We start from the raw sequence: 22612 nt of genomic DNA, 5'->3' as shown, positions 1-22612 counted from the left end.
TTAAACAATACAGATATATAAAGACAAAAAGCAAGACATGTACAATTTAAATGTTCCAATAAAAAAGGAGAAGGGTACAGTGAAAGGGATATTGAAATGAAAAATATTAGTAAAAGATAGCTATAAAAGAAATTACAGAAGTAGCACGTACCATTTAACATTTTACAATAAAACCCTGAACACATGCTACACACATCCAGAGTCACTCAGCATGCATGTGATTAAAGCAGCATGCATCAGTCCTGGAACAGTGAGTGTACATAGAGTACTACCATCATATATCTCTGGCTTTATACACACATAATAAGTAGTTTAGACAGAAATAACTTTTTTTTTTTGGAGACAGTTTTTTTTTTATTGTAAACAAATGGGATACATACATGTTGTTTCTCTGTACATGGCGTAAAGGCATACCATTTGTGTAGTCATAGATTTACATAGGGTAATGTTGTTTGATTCATTGTTTTTTTTCCTTCCCCCCACCTCTCCCACCCCCCTTTTCCCTCTATACAGTCCTTCCTTTCTTCATTCTTGCCCCCCTCCCTAACCCTAACTCTAACCCTAACATTAACCTCTCCCTCCCCTCATTATGTGTTGTCATCATCCACTTATTAGCGATATCATTCGTCCTTTGGTTTTTTGAGATTGGCTTATCTCACTTAGCATGATATTCTCCAATTTCATCCATTTGCCTGCAAATGCCATAATTTTATCATTCTTCATGGCTAAATAATATTCCATTGTATATATATACCACAGTTTCTTTATCCATTCATCAATTGAAGGACATCTAGGTTGATTCCACAATCTGGCTATGGTGAATTGAGCAGCTATGAACATTGATGTGGCTGTATCTCTGTAGTATGCTGATTTTAAGACCTTTGGGTATAGGCCAAGGAGTGGGATAGCTGGGTCAAATGGTGGGTCCATTCCAAGTCAGAAATAACATTCTAACAGAAAGTGTTATTGAATTTTTAGTTTGTAGTTCTTGAAATATTTTTTCCAACTAATAGTGCACAAAAGGAAGGAACACTGAAGCAGAAGATCTAAATCTGTATTCCACATCCTCTACTTACTAGGTTTGCGGTTCTGCATTTGGATTTATTAAACATATTCACTATCTATATAATAAAAATGATACCAATCTCCAAATCTTGAGTATTAAGGAATATAAGAAAGCTCTTAGTAAATTGCAAAAATGATACTAAATAAAACATAATAATCATCATTAATAAATGCCTAGATGAGGTGGTGTTTAAATGCCTTGGAGTTTGTCATAAATGAGACCTGAGTTCAAGGCCTGACTGATTTTCATTAGTTGCATATGACTAAGCACATCCCCTCTTCAGTAAAATGGGTATAGCAATCAAATAAATCACATTAAATGGAAAAATATATGTAAAACATCATGGCAGTATCTGTCACATGGTAAGAAATACTAATAACTAGTATTTTTTTTCATCACCCATGTGCTAGGACATGTCTGAAAACTCAATACTTTATCTTACTTGAGCCTCAGAGGAACATTATAGCTTGTAGGGCCCAAGGTAACATGGCTAATAAATAAAGAGGTCAGTGTAAGCCCCAGGTCTATCATATATTTCATTCTTTATACCATGCAATATTGTCATATAGAACCATTAGCAAGCTAATGACTTAGGTGAGGAAGAGAGAAAAAAAAAAAAAAAAACACCCAAAAAGATTTTCCCAGGGAAGGAAACTATTTACAAGAAAATAGATGCTTCAACTAGTTGAGGCTTCCTGAGAGGTACACTTAGTTGGTTGTCTCATGAAGAGACAGTTTAAAATCAAAGACAGTGTTTCTATTATAGCTTATATAAAGCAACAATGCTGTATATGAGTTCAATAAACTATGTCCCGTATCAAGAACTTTTTGTATGCTTCTATTTGAACTATTATTTAAAGAATGATTATAGGAGAGGAACCTCAAAATAAAGCAAATTATTCCTTTACAATACAGGCCATGTTGGATATTATAGAAATCTTACCAGTTTACAACACAATGATAAAGTGAATTTTTACTCACCATTTGCAATTTTTTCTTATCTCTAATTGCATTGCTGTGGACAGCCTCAATTGCCATATGGTGCTTCCAGGCTAATTCTTCCAAAGTCTTAGAATGGGCTTCATTTAATTGAGTCACCTCTCCTTCCAATCTATTTTGCAGATTTTTTAACTCCATTTCATAATATTCTTGTTGAGTTCTCTTTGCTTCATTTACTTTCTTAAATTAAAACAAATAAAGATCAGTAACTGACACCTGCATTTTTTATTACTATTACTATTTGAACACCTTACAAATATGTATACTTGAGTGAACTGAATGCTATGTGACTTAGACTTTTAAAACTGAGAATAGATCATTGGTATACTCAGAAAGTGACAAGGTGGCAGAGGTAAAATAAAATATTTTAAGCCAAGAAATAAAATAGATCATTATTAAGTCAGAACCAAATATAAATTAAAAAAAGAAAGTTTAAAAGAGAATGGGCTCCTGTATGTCACAGTAGCATGCAAAATGGTTTTACCCATTAGCCACCTCAAGTGATACTATTTAGCACAATTTTGAGTTCCAAGTGTCAATCCTTTAAGCACTCACAAGTCTAGATGTGAAAAAAAGTTAAAAGACACTGATAATATAATTTATAAGTTCTACAAAAGGGGTGTCCATCATGTGTTGTGAGAATACACAGGAAGGGAGCCTAACCTTGATGGGAAAGTGTGTGTATGCACATATATTAAGTTGTTGAGGGAAGGAGAAAGGAAAAGATGAATACAACTCCTACTTGGTATTGTGGATATCTGAAAAAAATCAAATAAATATTCAGCAATGACTCTACAAATGATGCCTGACCTAATTAGTCTAGAAATCTGATATGCTGATATATGAATTTTCAAAACTTGATGCTTCTCATCCTTTTTTGTTATATAAAAATTTCTTAAGTGTATGTGCAGATGGACATAGTGGCACAGACCCCTTTAATCCCAGGTACACAGGAAGAAGAGGCACAGGATGGAAAGTTTGAAGTCAGTCTGGGCCACTTAGTGAGATCTCAAAATAAAGTTTAAAAAAATGGCTGGTGATGTAGCTCAGTGGTAGACTGCTTGCCTAGCATGCTTGAGGCCCTGGGTTCAATTCCAGTATTGAAAAAAAAATTAATACAAAAACAAACCTGTTTAACTAAATGCACCTTCCACTGAAATCAGAGTTCACTCAGTATCTGGCTTGAAATAGGTTGAAATGTCTTAAGTTTTTATATTCTAGATTATTACCCAAATATTTTGAATATATACATAATATAGAATACCCTACCTTTGTACCTTTTCTTCAAGATAAAAATAAAAACAACTGCTAGAGTAAGAAATGTACTGATACTGTGGAAGTAGGAATAAACACTTCAAATACTTTATATCTGAAAACAAGCTAAATTGAACCTTTCTCCCCTCCCTTTCTGCAGTACCTCGTTATTCTTTACCTTCTCCAGTTCCAGAATTTGCTGTTTCTGCTCTTCATCCAGACTTTGAGTTCTGCTTTGCAAAAAAGCTCTTTCCTCCTCAAGCTGAGATAATCTTTCATTGGCCCTTGATTTTTCTGATTCTAAATCCTTAATTGTAACCTCCTGGGTCATTTGAGTTGCTTGAAGCATTCCAATATGACCTATTCACCGCCAAAGAAAATCCTTACAATTTAAAAACCAGTTGCTATGATATTAAACAGTTTATATTTAATGGCACAATTGTACTTTACATGTAAGTAAAATAAAGGGTCTACATGTACAAATTTTTCATTGGTTGCCTCACTGTATAAAATGGAAATAGTTGCCATGGGAATGTTTCTTATCTAACTGAACTAATTTAAATTAGAAAGTTCATTTTTCACTTCACTGAAGTTGGTCTCTATACCTAGTATGTTTCTTTTTCTTTTCTTAAGATTGTAGGTTATACAAATTGAAGTACAAGCAACTCTTCAGTGGTTCATGTAAAAGTCTCCTGGGAGTAAAACAAGGTAAGAGAATTACTAACTAATACTATAAAGACAAAATGAGCAATTTGTTCTTTTCTAATTTCTTCTTTTTTCTAATTCTAACAAAGGAAAAATTTGTATGCAGGGAACAAAGGTGGCAGACAGCAGTTTGGTTGAGACTAAATTTGTTTTAGACAAGAGACTAGATAACGAACAGGTAAGAACAGCAAGGCAATGAAAAAAATGAAATAAATGGCAGCAAAAATGGGTGGGGAAAGGGGAGGAAAACAGGAAAGAGAAGATGTGAATTTGAAAACGGAGATTCATAGGAAGCATGGTTTAATGTAGTAGATCTCAAAGTACCTTGGACCAGCAGGACCAGCATCATCTCAGAAATCAGCCTGCCCCAAACCCAGTGAATCAAAAACACTGTGGGTGGAGCCAAGCATCACTGATTTCGCAAACCCTCTAGGTAATCCTGATGCATACTGAAGGTTATTAAAAATTACTACTTTGTGGGAAGGGAAATCTGTGATTCACCAACAAACCAATGATAGTGAGATGAGGTGTTAAACAGCTTTGCTGGGCACACTAAACACAACAACAAAATACAACTTTGGATCTGACATAGGTCAGGTCTCTAAGGGCTATGAAACAAGCAGCTCAGTCACTTGAGAAGAGACAACTTCAGCACATAAAACAATCCTTAATAACAAGTTCAATGAAAGTTACATATAATTCAACTAATTTAAATGCTCTAAAATATAGTCTTCTAAAGGACAAAAGCCTCTTAGAAAGAATGATTTTTTTTTTCTTTTACTGCTTTATTTATTGGTGATTTTACCAGTTGATTCTTAATTTTCTACAAAAATATATTCCTAAAAATAAAATAAATATCATTTGCTTCTTATGGTTCATTAGAGTCTTTTACCATAAAATCCAAATAATTTTTAAATATTAGGAAGAATTTTAAATTTTAAATCAGAAGAAATTGTTAAATATTCAAATTTTGTTTTGAATGAATATTTAAGTGTTGGTTTTAGCTGAGCATTACACCAAATTATGGTCAGACATACTGGCTTTGAGGACAAGATCAGAAGCTTGCTGTTGGAGACGTTCTCTAGCAGCTGCTAGCTCACTTTCCACTTCTTTGTGCTTGTTTAATAAGGCCATTTCTCCCTCCTTGGCATCATCAAGCTGTTTTTGAAGAACCTAAGAAAGATTAAAATGCAAGAATGATACTAAGCTAAATCATTTATTTAAATTAGCTTTCTCTTGTTGAAAAGTCCTATTTAACTATAACTAGTTTTAGATCTGTATACAGTGGTGACATTTAAAATTTTTTATTTCCACAAATTATATGACCCAGTCAGGAAAGACTATTCTACCCTTTCTAATCCATTCTCTACTACACAGATATTTAAAACCGTTATTAAGCTTTCTAGACCAATGAAATAAAACTTGCGGAGACTTTCAGTTTTTTTCCAGCATCATAAGAACAATGAATTTTTGTTTAATGGACAGATCATTAGAAGAGGAAGGAAAAAAACATAATTAAACCCTAAGCCCAATGTTTTAACTCTCCCAAACCATTTAGGAAAATATTAACATGTTATTTAAATAAAATACTTTCATAACTAATCTACAGAATTTTAAGCTCATCTTTTTAGGCCCCAGATACCTGAAATTCTGACAGAACAGGTTCAGGGTAATAAAAATCTTCACTTTATTGATTTTTCTCAAAAAGGAAAAGGCAAAAATGGAAAAAAGAAAAAGAAACAAAAAAAAGAAAGAAAAAGAGAAGAAAAATTTAAGTGATGAGAATGCAAAGAAGCTGATCCTAAGCCAGCGAGGTTGCTCTTCAGTCTACAAAATGAATATATTTAAAAGAGAAAACAGGAAGAATTCATGTGTGGGATATACCACTCTTGACATACCTGAACATTACTCTCTGCTGTGGCCAGTGCCATCTGCAGTTTCTGGCATTTATCAAGAAGACTGCCAGCTTCATCCTGCACCATCTGTAATTCCATCTTTAATTTTCCTATGGTTTTTCGTAAAATTGCTTCTTGTCCCTGAAATTCTTTGCGAAGATCAGCTTCCTTCTCTTTGCTAGCCTGTAAACTTTCTGCTGTAAAAAGCTGTGACCTTTTCAAAGTATCAAGTTCACGTTCATAAAAGGACTGAGCTTTATTCAACTTGCCTTCATAATCTTCAATGAGTTTTTTCTTTTCAAGCCTTAGCTCTTCAAGTGTTTTGTTTAAGGCCTCCACCTCCATCCTGTGTAGTTCCTCTGTCTTCTCCAGTCCTTTGTTTACCGAGGCACTGTGATCCTGCTGTGACTTTAACAGCTCTTGCATCTCCCTTCTGTGAGCAGTCCGCAAATCTTCCAATGCCAATCGTTTGTCTTTTTCAAACTGTACTTGGAGCTGTCCAAAGCTCCGTAATTTTTCTTCAAATTTCCTTCTAATTTCTTCAACCTCTCTAGACATGGTTACTATGCGTTGGACATGCTGGGCTTCTGCGCAAAGTTGCATGTCCTCAACTCTATGCTTATAGGCTTCAAATTCTGTCAAAGCCTGTTGCTTCATTTTTATGTGATCTTCTAAAGATGCTTCTAAAACTTGAATCTTTCTCTTAAGGTCTAACTCCTCTGTTACTTTGCTTTTATATTGTAATATTTTTTCTCTTGTTTCTGCAAGAATTTGTTGGATTTCTTCTTCATGAGCATCTTTGAGGGCTTGAATTGCAGATTCATGCTCATCATTTTTAGTGTTCAAAGCATATATTACCTGCATTGTTTTAAGGGAGAAGAAATGAGTAGACCATATTTTTTGTAACCTGAAAGTATTCTTTCATTTGAATTGGTTTTTATGCATATATTATTATTTATGGTAAATATTAATCCTGAAAATTTTTTTACTCATAGGTGGATTTGCTTAGCAAATTTATATCTTAGTACAGACTTTTAAATGATGATTTTAAAGCATTCAAAATAAAGAATGTTGTACCACAAATAAAAGAGGGAGAAGAAAAGGGACAAAGGAGACCTGACTAAAAGAGAATGGAAGCCCTAGTCCCTAAGTCTTCTCCAAAGCCTCTTTTGTCTGTCTAATGTCTGTTTAAATGTTTTAAATTTCATTTTTAGTTATTTAAGGGTCTAGACCACTTCTGTTTACAATAATGAACAAAATCTGCTAAGAATGGAAGTTCTTTAAGAGGTCATGTTTCACTCACAGAATTTAGTTCCAACTTGGGCTGGCACTTTTGTGGCTCCACAAAACACCAGTGAACACAACACCAGTTTGGGCGAGCCCCAGATATACAGGGCCCAAAGCGGTTTGGCCCTTTTCCTCCTGTCCCATACCTGTGTCGTGAAGCATCTTATGGGCAGCAGAAGAGCCCTCTACTTAAGCACTAGAGCCTGATCCCAGTGCATTGGGCTCAGCTTCTTGAACAGGTGCGTCCTCTAGCACATTTTGCTCAGCACTAGCACACGGCCTGAGGTTTGCTTTTAAAGCTGATCCTCTTCTCTTTCACATTTCTAGTGGTCACCTTACAAGAACCATTAGAACTTTTCACTGTGGTTTTACTCACTGTCTAATTTTTCATCTGCCTTCAAAAAAGTGGATTCCTAGAACCAGAGTGCTATGGGACTAGGTCTTTACTTTCTTTTTAGTCCCTGGATTTTAATGATTCCACAAGACAGCATAGTCCCCATATAGTAACATTCTCATTCCTCTTTGTTTCTTTGATGCCTTCCTTCTACCACACCACTGTGGCCAAACCATTATACTATCCATGACTAGCACTTAGAGATGTGCCTGATTTCTCCTGAAGCAAAAAAAAAAAAAAAAAAAGTAAATACTATACAATCCAATAACCCAGAAACTAAAAATTGGTGTCCTGGATACTTGTTTTAGTGTGACTCTACTTTGACTTTAGAAATAAATTCCAGCACCAGATACCAGAAACTGGTGAAAAAAATTAGAATGCCAAAGTTGTCATTTTTCTAGAGAACTCATTCATGCAGCCTAGGGAAACTAGGCAGACTCACAGGTTCTTCAAATATCCCTGATAACTCCAGACCTTACTTGCTGAATATAGGCTGTCATCCTCTTGGCCTGCAACTGTACTACTTGCAGATGGAATAATAGAGGGCAAGTCTACCCCACTGCAGGAACTCACTCTTAGCACACAAAGCTTTGCTTCCAGATCTGGTACCCTGTCCAGTGACCCAATACTCACTTAGTCTGCTGTAACTATTTTGAGATGCAATCATTAGAGGTAAGAAGACTGAGGGGTGCAGGAACCCATCTGCGATGTAGGAAAATACATGCACAGAAGAGAAATAAGTACTGATTCAGTTTGTTTTTCTTTTAAAGAACCTTAATTCCAAATCCTAAATTATGTCCCTAACGAGCTAACACAAATTCCATGGAAGACTCCTTCATCTATGCATTGAAGCTTAAAGGTAGCCTGTAATCCAAAAAAGTTGGATTTGCTATTCATATCCTCTGTGTTCATACTTGCCTACCAAGTCAATGGCCAGAAGGGTCTGTAATAATGCAACATAATAAGAAATACACATTTGGTCTCTGCTCTTGGTTCCTGACCTAGAGCTCCTAGACCTCCTAAATCCCCTGGAATTTCCTGGGTGATAGGACAACCTTTTGTTCTAAAGAGGTAACTTTGGTGGGCTCCAAAACAGCCTGAGGATAGGGGCTGACTGTCAGAGGAACCAAACATGTGATAAGCGTTGGAACTTAGAATTACATACCTACATCCTGCCTGACCTTCAAGGAGAGAGAAAGAGCTTGATGGTTGAGTTGATTAACAATGATCAAGGATTTATCAAGCATGCCTACATGGTGAAGCCACCATTAAACTCCAAAGGACAGGGTTTGGAGAACTTCCACATTACTGAAAACATTGAGGTACTGGGAGAATGTGTGCCCAGAAAGCTTTGTGTCCTCTCCCACAGACCTTGCCCCATGCATGTCTGGCTGTTATCTATATCTTCATAGTATTAAAAAGAAATGAGTAAATGTGTTTTCCTGAGTTCTGTAAGCCATCCTAGCATATTAACTGAATGTAAGAGGAGGTAGTGGGAACCCAAGATTCACAGCTAGTCTGTCACAAGAGCAGGTCACAATTTGAGGCTTGCAAATAGCATCTTAAGTGTGTATAGTCTTGTAGGACTGACTGTCAACCTGTGGGATCTGATGCTATCTCCAGGTAGATGGTGTCATAACTTAAACGAATTATAGGATATTCAGTTGGTATCCATTGGATAACTTGTTGTTTGTAGGGAGAAAACCCACATACATTTTGGTGACCAGAGTGAAGAGTTCAGTGTTTCAGAGTGTGAGAGTAGGAAAACCATTTTGTTTTATACCATCTTAAATGGAGTCACTAAGACAAAAAAAAAAAAAAAAAAAAAAAAAAAAAAAAAAGCCAACCAGTCACAGAGGAGTCCATTTGCCAGAATGTCTAGGCAAATCTGGTATAGATCTCAGGTCTTCCAAGGACAGGTCCATACCCACTGCCAGTTTATCTTACTCACCACAGGGAAGAAAAATAAAATTCAAAGACATAGACTCCCAAGAGAAAAGTAAACCATATCTTTAGCACCTTGCTCCAGGAAATGATATTGAAAAGGGCCAGTCCATGGTGGGATTCCCTATTTGGTGGAAGAAATGAAAGAGGGAGGTAATATGTGAGCTTCCCCTTGTCAATGACTTATTGAAATACTGTTTCTCTAACATTTAATTTCCCTACAACCTTTTAAGAATCAGCCTAACCCTGCCTGCCTGACTGACTTCCTTTCTTTTTTGGTACTGGGGACTGAAACCAAGAGCACTTCACCACTGAACTATATCCCCAGACCTTGTCATTTTTTTTTTTTTTTAATTTTAAGACAGAGGCTCACTTAATTGCTGTGCCTGGCCTTGGACCTGCAATCCTCCTGCCTCAGCTTCCTCAGCCACTAGTATTACAGGTGTGCACCACCACACCTGGCTTGGTTTATCTTTTTTTAATATCCAGCATGTCCATTTAATATCATTCTCTCTAGAAATTCAATAAATGATTAATTAGATTTGAAGAGTCTTAATAAGAAGGTTGGAAAGATATATAAGGATGTCAGAGAGCCTGGAAGCTAAAGACATAAAAGCATAATCACACTGAAAAAGGTGAGTAAACGTCAAGCGCAGTGGCGCATGCCTGTAATCCCAGCAGCTTGGGAGGCTGAAACAGGAAGATCACAAGTTCAAAGCCAGCCTCAGCAAAAGTGGGGTACTAAGCAACTCAGTGAGACCCTGTCTCTAAATAAAATACAGAATAGGGCTGGGGATGTGGTTCAGGGGCCAAGGACCACTGAATTCAATCCTCAATACTCCCCCCCACACAAAAAAAAGGTTGAGGGGAAAGCTATAGAGAGAATCCCAGGAACAGTAAGAGAAAATGAATAAATATGGAAAATCAAAGGACTCTGTGAGGGGAAAGATGGGTTCTGCAGTCAGAAATGTAAAGGAGGATCATTACTCAGTTATTTAGCTGGATAAGATCTAGAAGGGAGAAACTATTGAGAAAGAGTGAAAAGGACCAAAAACAAATCCTTGGACAAGTGTAGGGAGCTTCAGGAGGTTGAGGACCCATAGTCAAGCAGTGTGCTGGGGGAGAGTATATGTTAAAAGAGGCAAGGCATCAAGGTCAGATGCATTACGGATGGTCTATGGACAGCACCAAAGGACACACGGTATCTAAGCCACTGCATTCGGCATTTAAGTCCCAGAAGTGATCTTTGAGAGAAAAATTTCAGTGGAGTGGTGAGTACAGGAGCTAGAAGACAACTGGAAAAGTAGATGAATGGACAGTTAATGAGAGGAGGCAGTCATCTGATAGAGAAAAAAAAAATCCAAGAAACAGGTGGCAAACAGAAGGAAACAACTAGAGACCACCAAGAAGGACGGCTTTAGCAGGCAGTGAAGTTCAGGGAAGACTTCCTTGTTTGTAAAAGAGCGACTAAAATGCAATCCAGGGAAAGGTTAATTAGTGCCCCTTCTCTTTATTGGACCTAATGATGCTACTAACCCTAGTGAGGCCAGCCACAGTGAACATTTCTGACTCAGACTCAAGATAGACTCAACCATGCAGCAACCACGTGAGCAGACCCTTTTCAACACTGCTCCTCCAGATATGATTTTCCAGTCATGAATCTTTTATTTCAATTTAATTATTTTTGCAGTACTGGGGATTGAACTCATGGCTTCAAGCATGCTAGGCAAGCGCTCTACCTCTGAGCTATATCCTCAAACTTTTTTATTTTTTGCCATTTTCACAAATTCTGTATACTGTTTTACTTTCCTTTTCTGATCAATGCCAGAGACAGACAGACAGACTGGGGAAGCAGGTAGGACTCACCTTCAAAGTGCATAAACAATACATGAGGTATAAGGGAGCCTACAAAGTAATAAAGAAGCAATCTCAGATTTGGTATATTTTTTTAAAAAGGATCTGAATATTTTATGCAAAGGTAGAAAATGTTTTTAATTATTAAACACTGGATTCTTCTATTTGAGTTACTCAAAAATTATTTGGCCATAAGACATCAGAGTTGAAGAATATTAAAGAGAGTATCTCAAATTTCTCAAAAACAGGGGGTTACTTACTTTGTCATTAGGGTTTATACTATCTGTTCTAGAACACAGATAAGAGCTCTACACGTGAGTTTATATTTAATAGTACTCTCAGACCAGACTTATAACTAAAATTTTCACAAATTATCAAAGATAATTCAGGGGAGTGATCCAAGATGGCTGACTAGAGGCTGACTGCATCTCCAGTCGCTCCAGAACCCAGGATTCAAGAAGGGGAGGCATTGAGAGACTCGGACTGAAATAGAGCCACGGGGTGAGTCTCCCCCACCCGATGAAGCACTGCCCGGGAGGCAGGCCCGGATTTGGGTGGCTTATTAGAGAAGGGTAGGGCAGCTAGAGTCTTCCCCAGGCAGCTCTGCGCACTCCGGTGGTGGGCTCCTCCCACAGGGCCATATTCTCCAGCATCTGGGAGCAGGCCCCCCAGTGAGAGCCTTTCTGCACAGAACCAAACTTCAAGTCCTTGAACCACAGCAGCGAGTTCCTGCCCCCAGGCTGCTTCAGGGACCAGGACAGGGCAGCCAGGGACTTCCCCAAGCAGCCCGTAGCCCGGAACCCTCCGGCGGGAAGCACCTTTCCAGGCTAGCTTCTTGGAGCAGGGCCCCCACTGAGAGCATTTCCACACAGAGCCAGCTCCAAGTCCTGAAACCAGTAGCGGGCTAGGGGCAGCTTTCTTTGGAAGCACTGCATTATCAAGTTACTCCAAGACTTCAGGCTACTGACGGCAGGAAGGTGATACACTGGAAATCTACAGGGACACTATAAGCCAATAGAAGAATTCTGCAATATCACAAAGTCCCACTGACATCTAACCAATATGAGAAAACAAGGGAAGAAAATGTCCCAAACAAACCTACATACTATATCAATAAAACCCAATGACAGCACAGCAGAAGAAATGTAAGAAAGGGGGTTCAGAATGTACATAATTAAAACAATCAGGGAAGCAAATGAGGAGATGAAAGAGCAAATGCAGGCACTGAAGGAGGAGATGAAAGAGGAAATGCAGGCATTAAATGATCGCACCAATCAACAGTTAAAGGAGCAAATACGGGAAGCAAGAGATCATTTCAATAAAGAGTTAGAGATATTGAAAACAAACCAAACAGGAATCCTTGAAATGAAGGAAACAATCAACCAAGTTAAAAACTCCATAGAAAGCATAACCAATAGGATAGAACACCTGGAAGACAGAACCTCAGATATTGAAGACAAAATATTTAATCTTGAAAACAAAGTTGACCAAACAGAAAAGATGGTAAGAAATCATGAACAGAATCTACAAGAATTATGGGATATCATGAAAAGGCCAAATTTAAGAATTATTGGGATTGAGGAAGGCTTAGAGAAACAAACCAAAGGAATGAACAATCTATTCAATGAAATAATATCAGAAAATTTCCCAAATTTGAAGAATGAAATGGAAAACAAAGTACAAGAGGCTTGTAGGACTCCAAATATACAAAATTACAACAGACCCACACCAAGGCACATTATTATGAAAATACCTAACATACAAAATAAAGACAGAATTTTAAAGGCCGCAAGAGAAAAGAATCAAATTACATTCAGGGGGAAACCAATAAAAATATCAGCAGATTTTTCAATCCAGACCCTAAAAGCTAGAAGGGCCTGGAACAACATTTACCAAGCCCTGAAAGAAAATGGATGCCAACCAAGAATCTTATACCCAGCAAAACTTACTTTCAGATTTGACGATGAAATAAGATACTTCCGTGATAAACAAAAGCTAAAGGAATTTACAAAAAGAAAGACAGCATTGCAGAACATTCACAGCAAAATATTCCAGGAAGAAGAGATGAAAAACAATGATGCAAATCAGCAACGGGAGGAACTAGCCTAAAGGAATAGCCAAATAAAGGGGAAACCAAATCATGTCAAAAGACAAAAATGAGTCAAATGACTTGGAATACAAATCATATCACAATAATAACCCTGAATGTTAATGGCCTGAACTCATCAATCAAAAGACATAGACTGGCAGAATGGATTAAAAAGAAAAATCCAACAATTTGCTGCCTGCAAGGGACTCATCTCATAGAAAGACATACCCATAGACTAAAGGTGAAAGGATGGGAAAAACATACCATGTACACGGACACAGCAAAAAAGCTGGAGTATCTATCCTCATTTCAGATAATGTGGACTTCAAGCCAAAACTAGTCAGAAGGGATAAAGAAGGACATTACATACTGCTTAAGGGAAGCATAAATCAGCAAGACATAACAATCATAAATATCTATGCCCCGAACATTGGCTCATCCATGTACATCAAACAAATCCTTCTCAATTCCAGAAATCAAATAGACCACAACACAATAATACTAGGCGATTTTAACACACCTCTCTCACCTCTGGATAGATCGTCCAAGCAAAAATTGAATAAAGAAACCATAGATCTCAATAACACAATCAACAATTTAGACTTAACCGACTTATATAGAATATACCATCCAACAAAGAACGAATACACTTTCTTCTCAGCAGCACATGGATCCTTCTCTAAAATAGACCATGTTTTATGCCACAAAGCTACTGTTAGCAAATACAAGAAGATAGAGATAGTACCTTGTACTCTATCAGATCATAATGGATTGAAATTAGAAATAAATGACAGAATAAAAAACAGAAACTTCTCAAATACCTGAAGATTAAATAATACACTATTATATGATGAATGGATAACAGAAGACATCAGGAGGGAAATAAAAAATTTTTAGAAGTAAACAAGAACAAAGACACATCATATCAAAATCTCTGGGACACTATGAAAGCAGTACTTAGAGGAAGATTTATTTCATGGGGTGCATTCAACAAAAGAAGTAGAAATCAACAAATAAATGACTTAACACTACAGCTCAAATCCCTAGAAAAAGAAGAGCAGACCAACACCAAAAGTAGTAGAAGACAGGAAATAGTTAAAATCAGAGCCGAAATCAACGAAATTGAAACAAAAGAAACAATCGGAAAAATTAACAAAATAAATAGTTGGTTCTTTGAAAAAATAAACAAAGTTGATAAACCCTTGGCCACACTAACAAAGAGAAAGAGGGAGAAAACTCAAATTACTAAAATTCGGAATGGACAAGGAAATATCACAACAGACATGAGTGAAATACAAAACATAGTTAGAAGCTATTTTGAAAATCTATACTCCAACAAAACAGAAAACCTCGAAGACATCAACAACTTTCTAGAGACATATGAATTACCTAAACTGAATGAGGAGGACATACACAACTTAAATAAATCAATTTCAATCAATGAAATAGAAGAGGTCATCAAAAGCCTACCAACAAAGAAAAGTCCGGGACCAGATGGGTTCTCAGCCGAGTTCTACAAAACCTTTAAAGAAGAACTCATTCCAATACTTCTCAAAGTATTTCATAAAATAGAAGAGGAGGGAACCCTCCCAAACTCATTCTATGAAGCCAATATCACCCTGATACCTAAACCAGACAGAGACACATCAAGGAAAGAAAATTTCAGACCAATATCCTTAATGAACAATGATGCAAAAATTCTCAACAAAATTTTAGCAAATCGCATACAAAAATATATTAAAAAGATAGTGCACCACAATCAAGTGGGTTTTATCCCAGGGATGCAAGGTTGGTTCAACATCAGGAAATCAATAAATGTCATTCACCATAGCAACAGACTAAAAGTTAAGAATCACATGATTATCTCAATAGATGCAGAAAAAGCATTCGATAAAATACAGCATCCCTTCATGCTCAAAACACTAGAGAAAACTGGGGTAGTGGGAATATTCCTTAATATTGTAAAGGCCATCTACGCTAAGCCCATGGCCAATATCATTCTAAATGGTGAAAAACTGAAAGCATTCCCCCTAAAAACTGGAACAAGGCAGCGATGCCCTCTTTCACCACTTCTATTCAACACTGTCTTCGAAACTCTAGCCAGAGCAATTAGACAGACCAAAGAAATTAAAGGGATACGAATAGGAAAAGAAGAACTCAAAATACCCCTATTTGCTGATGACATATTCTATATTTAGAGGAACCAGGAAATTCCACTGAAAACTTTTAGAACTCATAAGTGAATTCAGTAAAGTAGCAGGATATAAGATCAATGCTCATAAATCTAATGCATTTTTATACATAAGTGATGAATCTTCAGAAAGAGAAGTTAGGAAAACTACCCCATTCACAATAGCCTTGAAAAAAATACAATACTTGGAAATCAATCTAACAAAAGAGGTGAAAGACCTCTACAATGAGAACTACAGAACACTAAAGAAAGAAATTAAAGAAAACCTTAGAAGATGGAAAAATCTCCCATGTTCTTGGATAGGTAGAATTAATAATGTCAAAATGGCCATATTACCAAAAGTGCTATGCAGATTCAATGCAATTCCAATTAAAATCCCAATGATGTACCTCACAGAAATAGAGCCAGTAACCATGAAATTCATCTGGAAGAATAAGAAACCCAGAATAGCTAAAGCAATCCTCAGTAGAAAGAGCAAAGCAGGGAATATCACAATACTAGATCTTCAACTCTATTACAAAGCAATAGTAACAAAAATGGCATGGTATTGGTACCAAAATAGAAAGGTAGATCAATGGTACAGAATAGAGGACATGGACACAAACCCAAATAAATACAATTTTCTAATACTAGACAAAGGTGCCAAAAATATGCAATGGAGAAAAGATAGCCTCTTCAACAAATGGTGCTGAGAAAACTGGAAATCCACATGCAACAGAATGAAACTAAATCCCTATCTCTCACCCTGCACAAAACTCAACTCAAAATAATTAAGGACCTCGGAATCAGACCAGAGATCCTGCATCTTATAGAAGAAAAAGTAGGTCCAAACCTTCAACTTGTTGGCTTAGGATCAGACTTCCTTAACAGGACTCCCATAGCACAAGAAATAAAAGCTAGAATCAACCACTGGGATAGATTCAAACTAAAAAGCTTTCTCTCAGCAAAGGAAACTAGCAGTAATGTGAAGAGAGAGCCTACAGAGTGGGAGAATATCTTTGCCACTCATACTTCAGATAGAGCGCTAATTTCCAGAATCTATAAAGAACTCAAAAAACTCTACACCAAGAACACAAATAATCCAATCAACCAATGGGCTAAGGAAATGAACAGACACTTCACAGAAGAAGAAGTACAAGCAATTAACAGATATATGAAAAAATGTTTAACATCTCTAGTAATAAGAGAAATGCAAATCAAAACTACACTAAGATTTCATCTCACCCCAATTAGAATGGCGATTATCAAGAACACAAGAAACAACAGGTGTTGGCGAGGATGTGGGGAAAAAGGTACACTCATACATTGCTGGTGGGGTTGCAAATTAGTGCAGCCACTCTGGAAAGCAGTATGGAGATTCCTCAGAAAGCTTGGAAAGGAACCATCATTTGACCCAGCTATCCCACTCCTTGGCCTATACCCAAAGGACTTAAAATCAGCATACTACAGAGATACAGCCACATCAATGTTCATAGCTGCTCAATTAACTATAGCCAGATTGTGGAACCAACCTAGATGTCCTTCAGTTGATGAATGGATAAAGAAACTGTGGCATATATATACAATGGAATATTACTCTGCCATGAAGAATCATAAAATTATGGCATTTGCAGGCAAATGGATGAAATTGGAGGATATCATGCTAAGTGAGATAAGCCCATCTCAAAAAACTAAAGGATGAATGATCTCGCTGATAAGTGGATGAGGACATATAAGGGGGGGTATGAGTGGTTAGCGTTACGGTTAGCGTTACGGTTAGGGTTAGGTTTAGGGTTAGGGATAAGGAGGGTGGTAAGAATGGAGGAAGGAAGGACTGTATAGAGGGAAAAGAGGGGTGGGAGGATTGGGGGGAAGGGAAAAAAATAACAATGAATCAAACAATATTGCCCTGTGTAAATTTATGATTTTTAATTAAAATAAATAAAAAAAGATAATTCACAAATTATTAAATATTTCTGATGAGTTCTAAATCATTTACTTAGGGAATCTTGTGTTTCTATAAAATGGCTTACCATTTGGAGCCTTAATGTTAGTCACATACTCCAATATGCTACCCTGACTATATACAAAGGCACGTTAATAAAATGTGTAATGTTTTTCTTTTGGAGTTGATGAGATTGTACAAAACTATATTTTCTTACTTTACTTTATGGGTGATCAAAAACAGCATTTATTTAAGCTACTTAGATTACCTCAATGACAGGATTACTCATGAGTGTGTAAAAAAAGAAATTAAAGGGTTTGAATTCAAGAATTAGTGCCAAGTAGCTCATACTAGCAAATGAAATAGATAAAAAGAAAAATATAAAATAAGGTCACAAATGAGCATGCACAAAGAGCAAGAGCCAAGCCCTACACAATATCACTTAATGAAATACGTCAGAAAAAAAAATCCCAAACTCTTTTAGTACAAAGCATGTGCAAATATGTGTGTACACACTTACAAGGACACATGTATACAAGGACACACACACAATTTTCTTTTTTATGGACCCAGTGAAAATAAACTAGTTATCAATACTTCTGGCCCCTAAATTCTTAAGCATATTATCTCTTTAGATCAAAGGCAACAGCATTATCACACCCAAGAGATTAAACTTAATATTCTCGATACACACACCATATACAAAAGTTTACCAAATTTTTCTAGTATCAAAATTTATAGCAGCTTTGCTTTGCAATGCAGATCCAGTCAATGATCCTACAACTGTACTGAGTTATGATATCATTTTAGTATTCTTGAATTTGAAATGCAGACCCAAACACAAATCAATTTTTTTTTAAAATTTCATGACATTGATATTTTTCAAGAGACAAAGCTGGTTGTCTTGTAGAATGCACCGGCTTTTATGGTGTTTAATTTATAGGGTTTTTGTTTGTTTGTTTTGGTACTGGGATGGAACCCACTTAAATACTGAGCCACAACCGTAGCCCTTTTTATATATTATTTAGAGACAGGATCTTGATTTGTTGCTTAGGGCCTTGCTAAGTTGCTAAGACTGGTTTTGAACTTGCCATTCTCCTGCTTCAGGCTCCCAAGCTGCTAGGATTACAGGTGTATGCCAAAATGCCCGGCTTTTATAGAGACTGAACTCAAGAGCACTTGACCATTGAGCCACATGCCAAGTCCTATTTTGTATTTTATTGAGAGATAGGATCTCACTGAGTTGCTTAGCACCTCACCATTGCTGAGGCTGGCTTTGAACTCACAATCCTCCTGCCTCAGCACCACTGCATCTGGAATTTATAGGTTTTTTTATGTTAAGGTCTTCTTCCTGGAAATTTTGTGTTTTCTTATATCACATTATAAAGATAAATATATCAGTCTGCATTTACTATATTACTCTTCTTTACCTTCCACATCCTCTTTTAAACCAGTAGATTAATTATGACAATACACAGTAAGTATCCTTTCTTTGTAATGTCCTACACTCAGATTAAGTCCAGTAAGAAATTTAAAAATTGGAAAAATAATTTAATTTTGTTAACAAAAGGTTTAGTCCCTAAGACAAACCATCCTCCCGGTGTATGGTGAATCTTCCAAGGGGCTTGCCTATCTATTAACAGCTATCTCTGGGATTCTGGTTCTTTCTTTTTCTGAGTGAGAATTGTAAGCCAAAATTAGGCTTGATCTGCTCACAGCTAGCAGATGAGCTATTTAAACAGTACTTTAAGTCTTTTAAAATATAAGAATGTTTTCACTCTATATTCTCAAAACATGTATTCCGTCACATATTCATTTTCCTTTGATGACTATTGAAGATACTCTACTAGTGCCAATAAAAGTCAATTAAAGTTTCTGGTAATTAATTGAGTGATAAAAATTTAATTGTGTAAAATGGGTCTTTGAGTAATTTTAAGAGATTTAGAATCTCTACTTTAAAAAATCAACCATTACCATGAATCAAGAGTGCTATAAAACCATTAAGAAGAAAGGATGAGTAAAAATGTTTCATGTTGAAGGTAGAATATAACTTGTCCTCAATTCTACAAATAAGTTTCCTGGAATTCTTACTCGGGAGGAAAGAAGAGACCAGCTGGTTTACAGTGGGAAGTGGGCAGGAACATGTCTGAATTAAGTCTTTACAGAAAGTTAAGATTTTTGTGCCAGAGAAAACAAATGAAACACACTGTTAAGGCAAAATTCAGTCCCCCAAAAAGAAGAAATCAGGAGTCAGGAGGTAGGCAGGAACTGAATTAGAAAAAAAAATTAGCTATTAAGCTATGAACAGTCTCTTGTAATCACTGCCTTCAGTCATGATTCACCAGCAAGAGCATGAGCACATCAAGGCTGTTCAAAAGCATATAACAAAAGAAGTCACAAAAGAAAGGTTGGTCAAAGTATTTTTAAGTTCCAAAGGTCTCCTACCAAAGGAATTGTTACTTTTACACCCTTGAGCCTATGATGGGTGTGGTCCTGCCAATTCCTGAGATGCCCTCAAACCAACTTTCTGATTGTCTCTGTCAAGTATATAGCATCTGTTTAGTGGTTATAATCTCTTCAAAACCCACACCTCTCCTTGGTCTTCATTTTCTATTCACTTTTCTACCCAATGTTTATCAATTATCTTCTAACTTTCCTTAGTCATCCATTCTCTGCCATCACATTGTCCCTCAATAACCAACGCCAGAGTTAATACAAAGTCTCTTGCTATTTCTCCTCCCATGGGATCTCTGCTCCCAACCCTCCTGCCTACAACCATCATCCTAAAACATAATGTTTTGTTAAATCATTTTATTCTAAAATATTCTATAGATTCTGCCAAATTTCCTATTTTTTCTGATAGAAAGCACCCAGACTTTGTGGTGAGACAAAACCTGGGTTTGAATCCCAGATGCTGCTTATGTATTCCTGACCGAGTTATTTGAACTCTAGATTTCTCTTTCTGTACCTATAAATTAGAAATATTAGAGCCTATTTCCTGAGATTCTTTTAAGGATTAACTGAAATAAGGTAATCAAGGCATCTGCTCATCACAGTTCTTCAAGGAATGGCAGTTAACATTACCTATCCTGTATCACCCATCCAGTCTAACTGCACATTTACATCAACACAGATGCTCAGCTCCAGGAGATCAGTATTCCTCTAAAACACTACAGATTTTCTAGACCCAGTGAGATGTTCCTAATTCTAACACTTATACTCCGTGGGAAGTCACTCTCCTTGCTCTCCCAACCATATAAAACTGTTATTCACCCTTCAAAAGCATCTCAAAGCTTATTTCCTCTTTGAAGTCTTTGTTGTTAATTCCTAACCTACACCATTTCTCCTCAGTTCTCCAAAGCTACTGTTATAGAACCCATAATAGAGACCTAAATGTGTTGTCTCACATCATGTAATTTATTGTTTTACATATATAAAGCTTGTCTCTGCAAATGGAATTAATGCTCATCAATAATAGAGAAGTAATCTATCCCTTGACAGTTTAATAGAGACCCATTAAATCATAATAATTTATGACAAGTTTCATAAGGAATTAAGAACAAAATATTCCTTACCTCTTAACCTATTCTTTCTTTATTTATTATTTCAATGTTCATAGTCTTACTTTGCTTACTAGTCACTCCTAAAATTCATTAACAAAATGTTTTGATATATTTAAAAGGTACTTATATGGAAACAGCATTGAATTCAGCTCTTTTATAAGTCAGCAAAACAAAAGGATAGCAGAATTTTTAAAATCAGATAATTGGTTTAGTCTCATACCATGACTTTTCTATTTGCTATCTGACAAACACAAATGCCTTCACCATTTTTGGATAGGAGGAAGACACCAAAATTTTGTTTTGCCTTTTGAAATAAAAAAAATTCTCAAGTAATGAAAAGTTTTCTTAAAAATATCATAAGGTAGACTAATTATGACAATACACAGTAATTTAGGATAAGAATGGGAAAATATTTGCTACGCATTAGCAAAGCTATTTTTATTTGTGGCTTTTACTACAGCAGACATTGATCTATTTCAATTATCAAATATTACTTTAAAAAGTCGACTAGCATATATTGAAGCTAGAGAAAATAAAGGTGGCAGAGGCCATAAGATATCTGAAAGAGAGGGAAGATGAATGGCTAGAAAAGGTGAGAGACAGGGAGGAGGGACGGGAAAGAGGAAATGCGAAATCAATTTAACAAGATCATATTATGTGCATATAAAAATATACCACAGGAAATTTCATCTTCATTTATATGTAGGAAGTATCCAGCAAAAATAAATAAATGAGCAATAGGAAGATCAGCAGAGTAGAGGAAAGAGAACAGAGGGAAAGAGGAGGACAGGAAAAGACAGGGATTGGGGACCAGAATGTAGTAAATCAAAATTCCATGCATGTATGATTTTGTCAAAATGAACCCAACTTCTATGTATAACTATAATGCTCCAATAATTAAACAAAAATCACCCCCCAACCCTGCCAAAATCAATTAGCAAAGAAATAAAGTTAAAAACTACCCTTTCTCCTCTTAAAAAGCATTCCAAAGTAACAAAGAAAATAGGAAAAGAGAAAGGTACTCTTGTTTGGATAAAACTACAAAGTATACCCACCCGAACCTCAGTATGTGTAAAAAAGCCAATGAAGAAAGAGTAAACAATAGAGTGGAAGAAGGTAAAAAACTAAGTGCTGTAAGAGAAATACCACTGAGAAGAAAGTTGACTTATCAAGGACCGTCCTGAAAAGCATGTGGAGGAGGGGGGTGGGGTTGGAATAGTGTGGTGGGGGTAAAGTATGGGGCCAATAATAAGGAAGTTGTTTTCAAGTTTGTAAAGAACAGTTAATTCCTCAGGTCATCACCTGGGTCAGACAGGCAATTAATTCTCCTCTGCACTGGTTCAAAAAAAAAAAAAAAATTGGTGGAAAAAATAGAGAAAGTGAGTTGTTGAAGTTCCAGGCTTAGGGAAATAGCACAGCAAGCCACAGGTAACGCATGAAAGAAAAG

The 22612-nt window shown here is 36.5% G+C and overlaps 1 protein-coding gene across 10 annotated transcripts in view; it reads right to left on the bottom strand.

Annotated features, from left to right (window-relative positions):
* The window catches only part of FAM184A (family with sequence similarity 184 member A), a 133821-nt gene that overhangs the window by 69353 nt on the left and 41856 nt on the right, over positions 1-22612 (bottom strand). For 9 of the 10 annotated variants that reach the window (XR_013765394.1, XR_013765395.1, XM_079149004.1 and 6 more), the window contains exons 2-5: positions 5923-6777; positions 5062-5197; positions 3498-3679; positions 2048-2245 (exon numbers count right to left, since the gene is read on the bottom strand). Coding sequence is in view for 8 of the 10 variants with exons in the window: in XM_079149004.1 (XP_079005130.1) it covers positions 2048-2245; positions 3498-3679; positions 5062-5197; positions 5923-6777 (1371 nt within the window). In the remaining 2 variants the exon portion in view is untranslated. Of the gene's footprint in view, positions 1-2047; positions 2246-3497; positions 3680-5061; positions 5198-5922; positions 6778-9619; positions 9635-22612 lie in introns of those variants that run through there. The other variant, XM_079149009.1, reaches the window with a different exon arrangement.

This window comes from Sciurus vulgaris (assembly GCF_902686455.1).
Source record: "Sciurus vulgaris genome assembly, chromosome: 7".
In the NCBI taxonomy this organism is placed as follows: Eukaryota; Metazoa; Chordata; class Mammalia; order Rodentia; family Sciuridae; genus Sciurus; species Sciurus vulgaris.
This window is presented reverse-complemented; position numbering and strand designations above follow the sequence as displayed.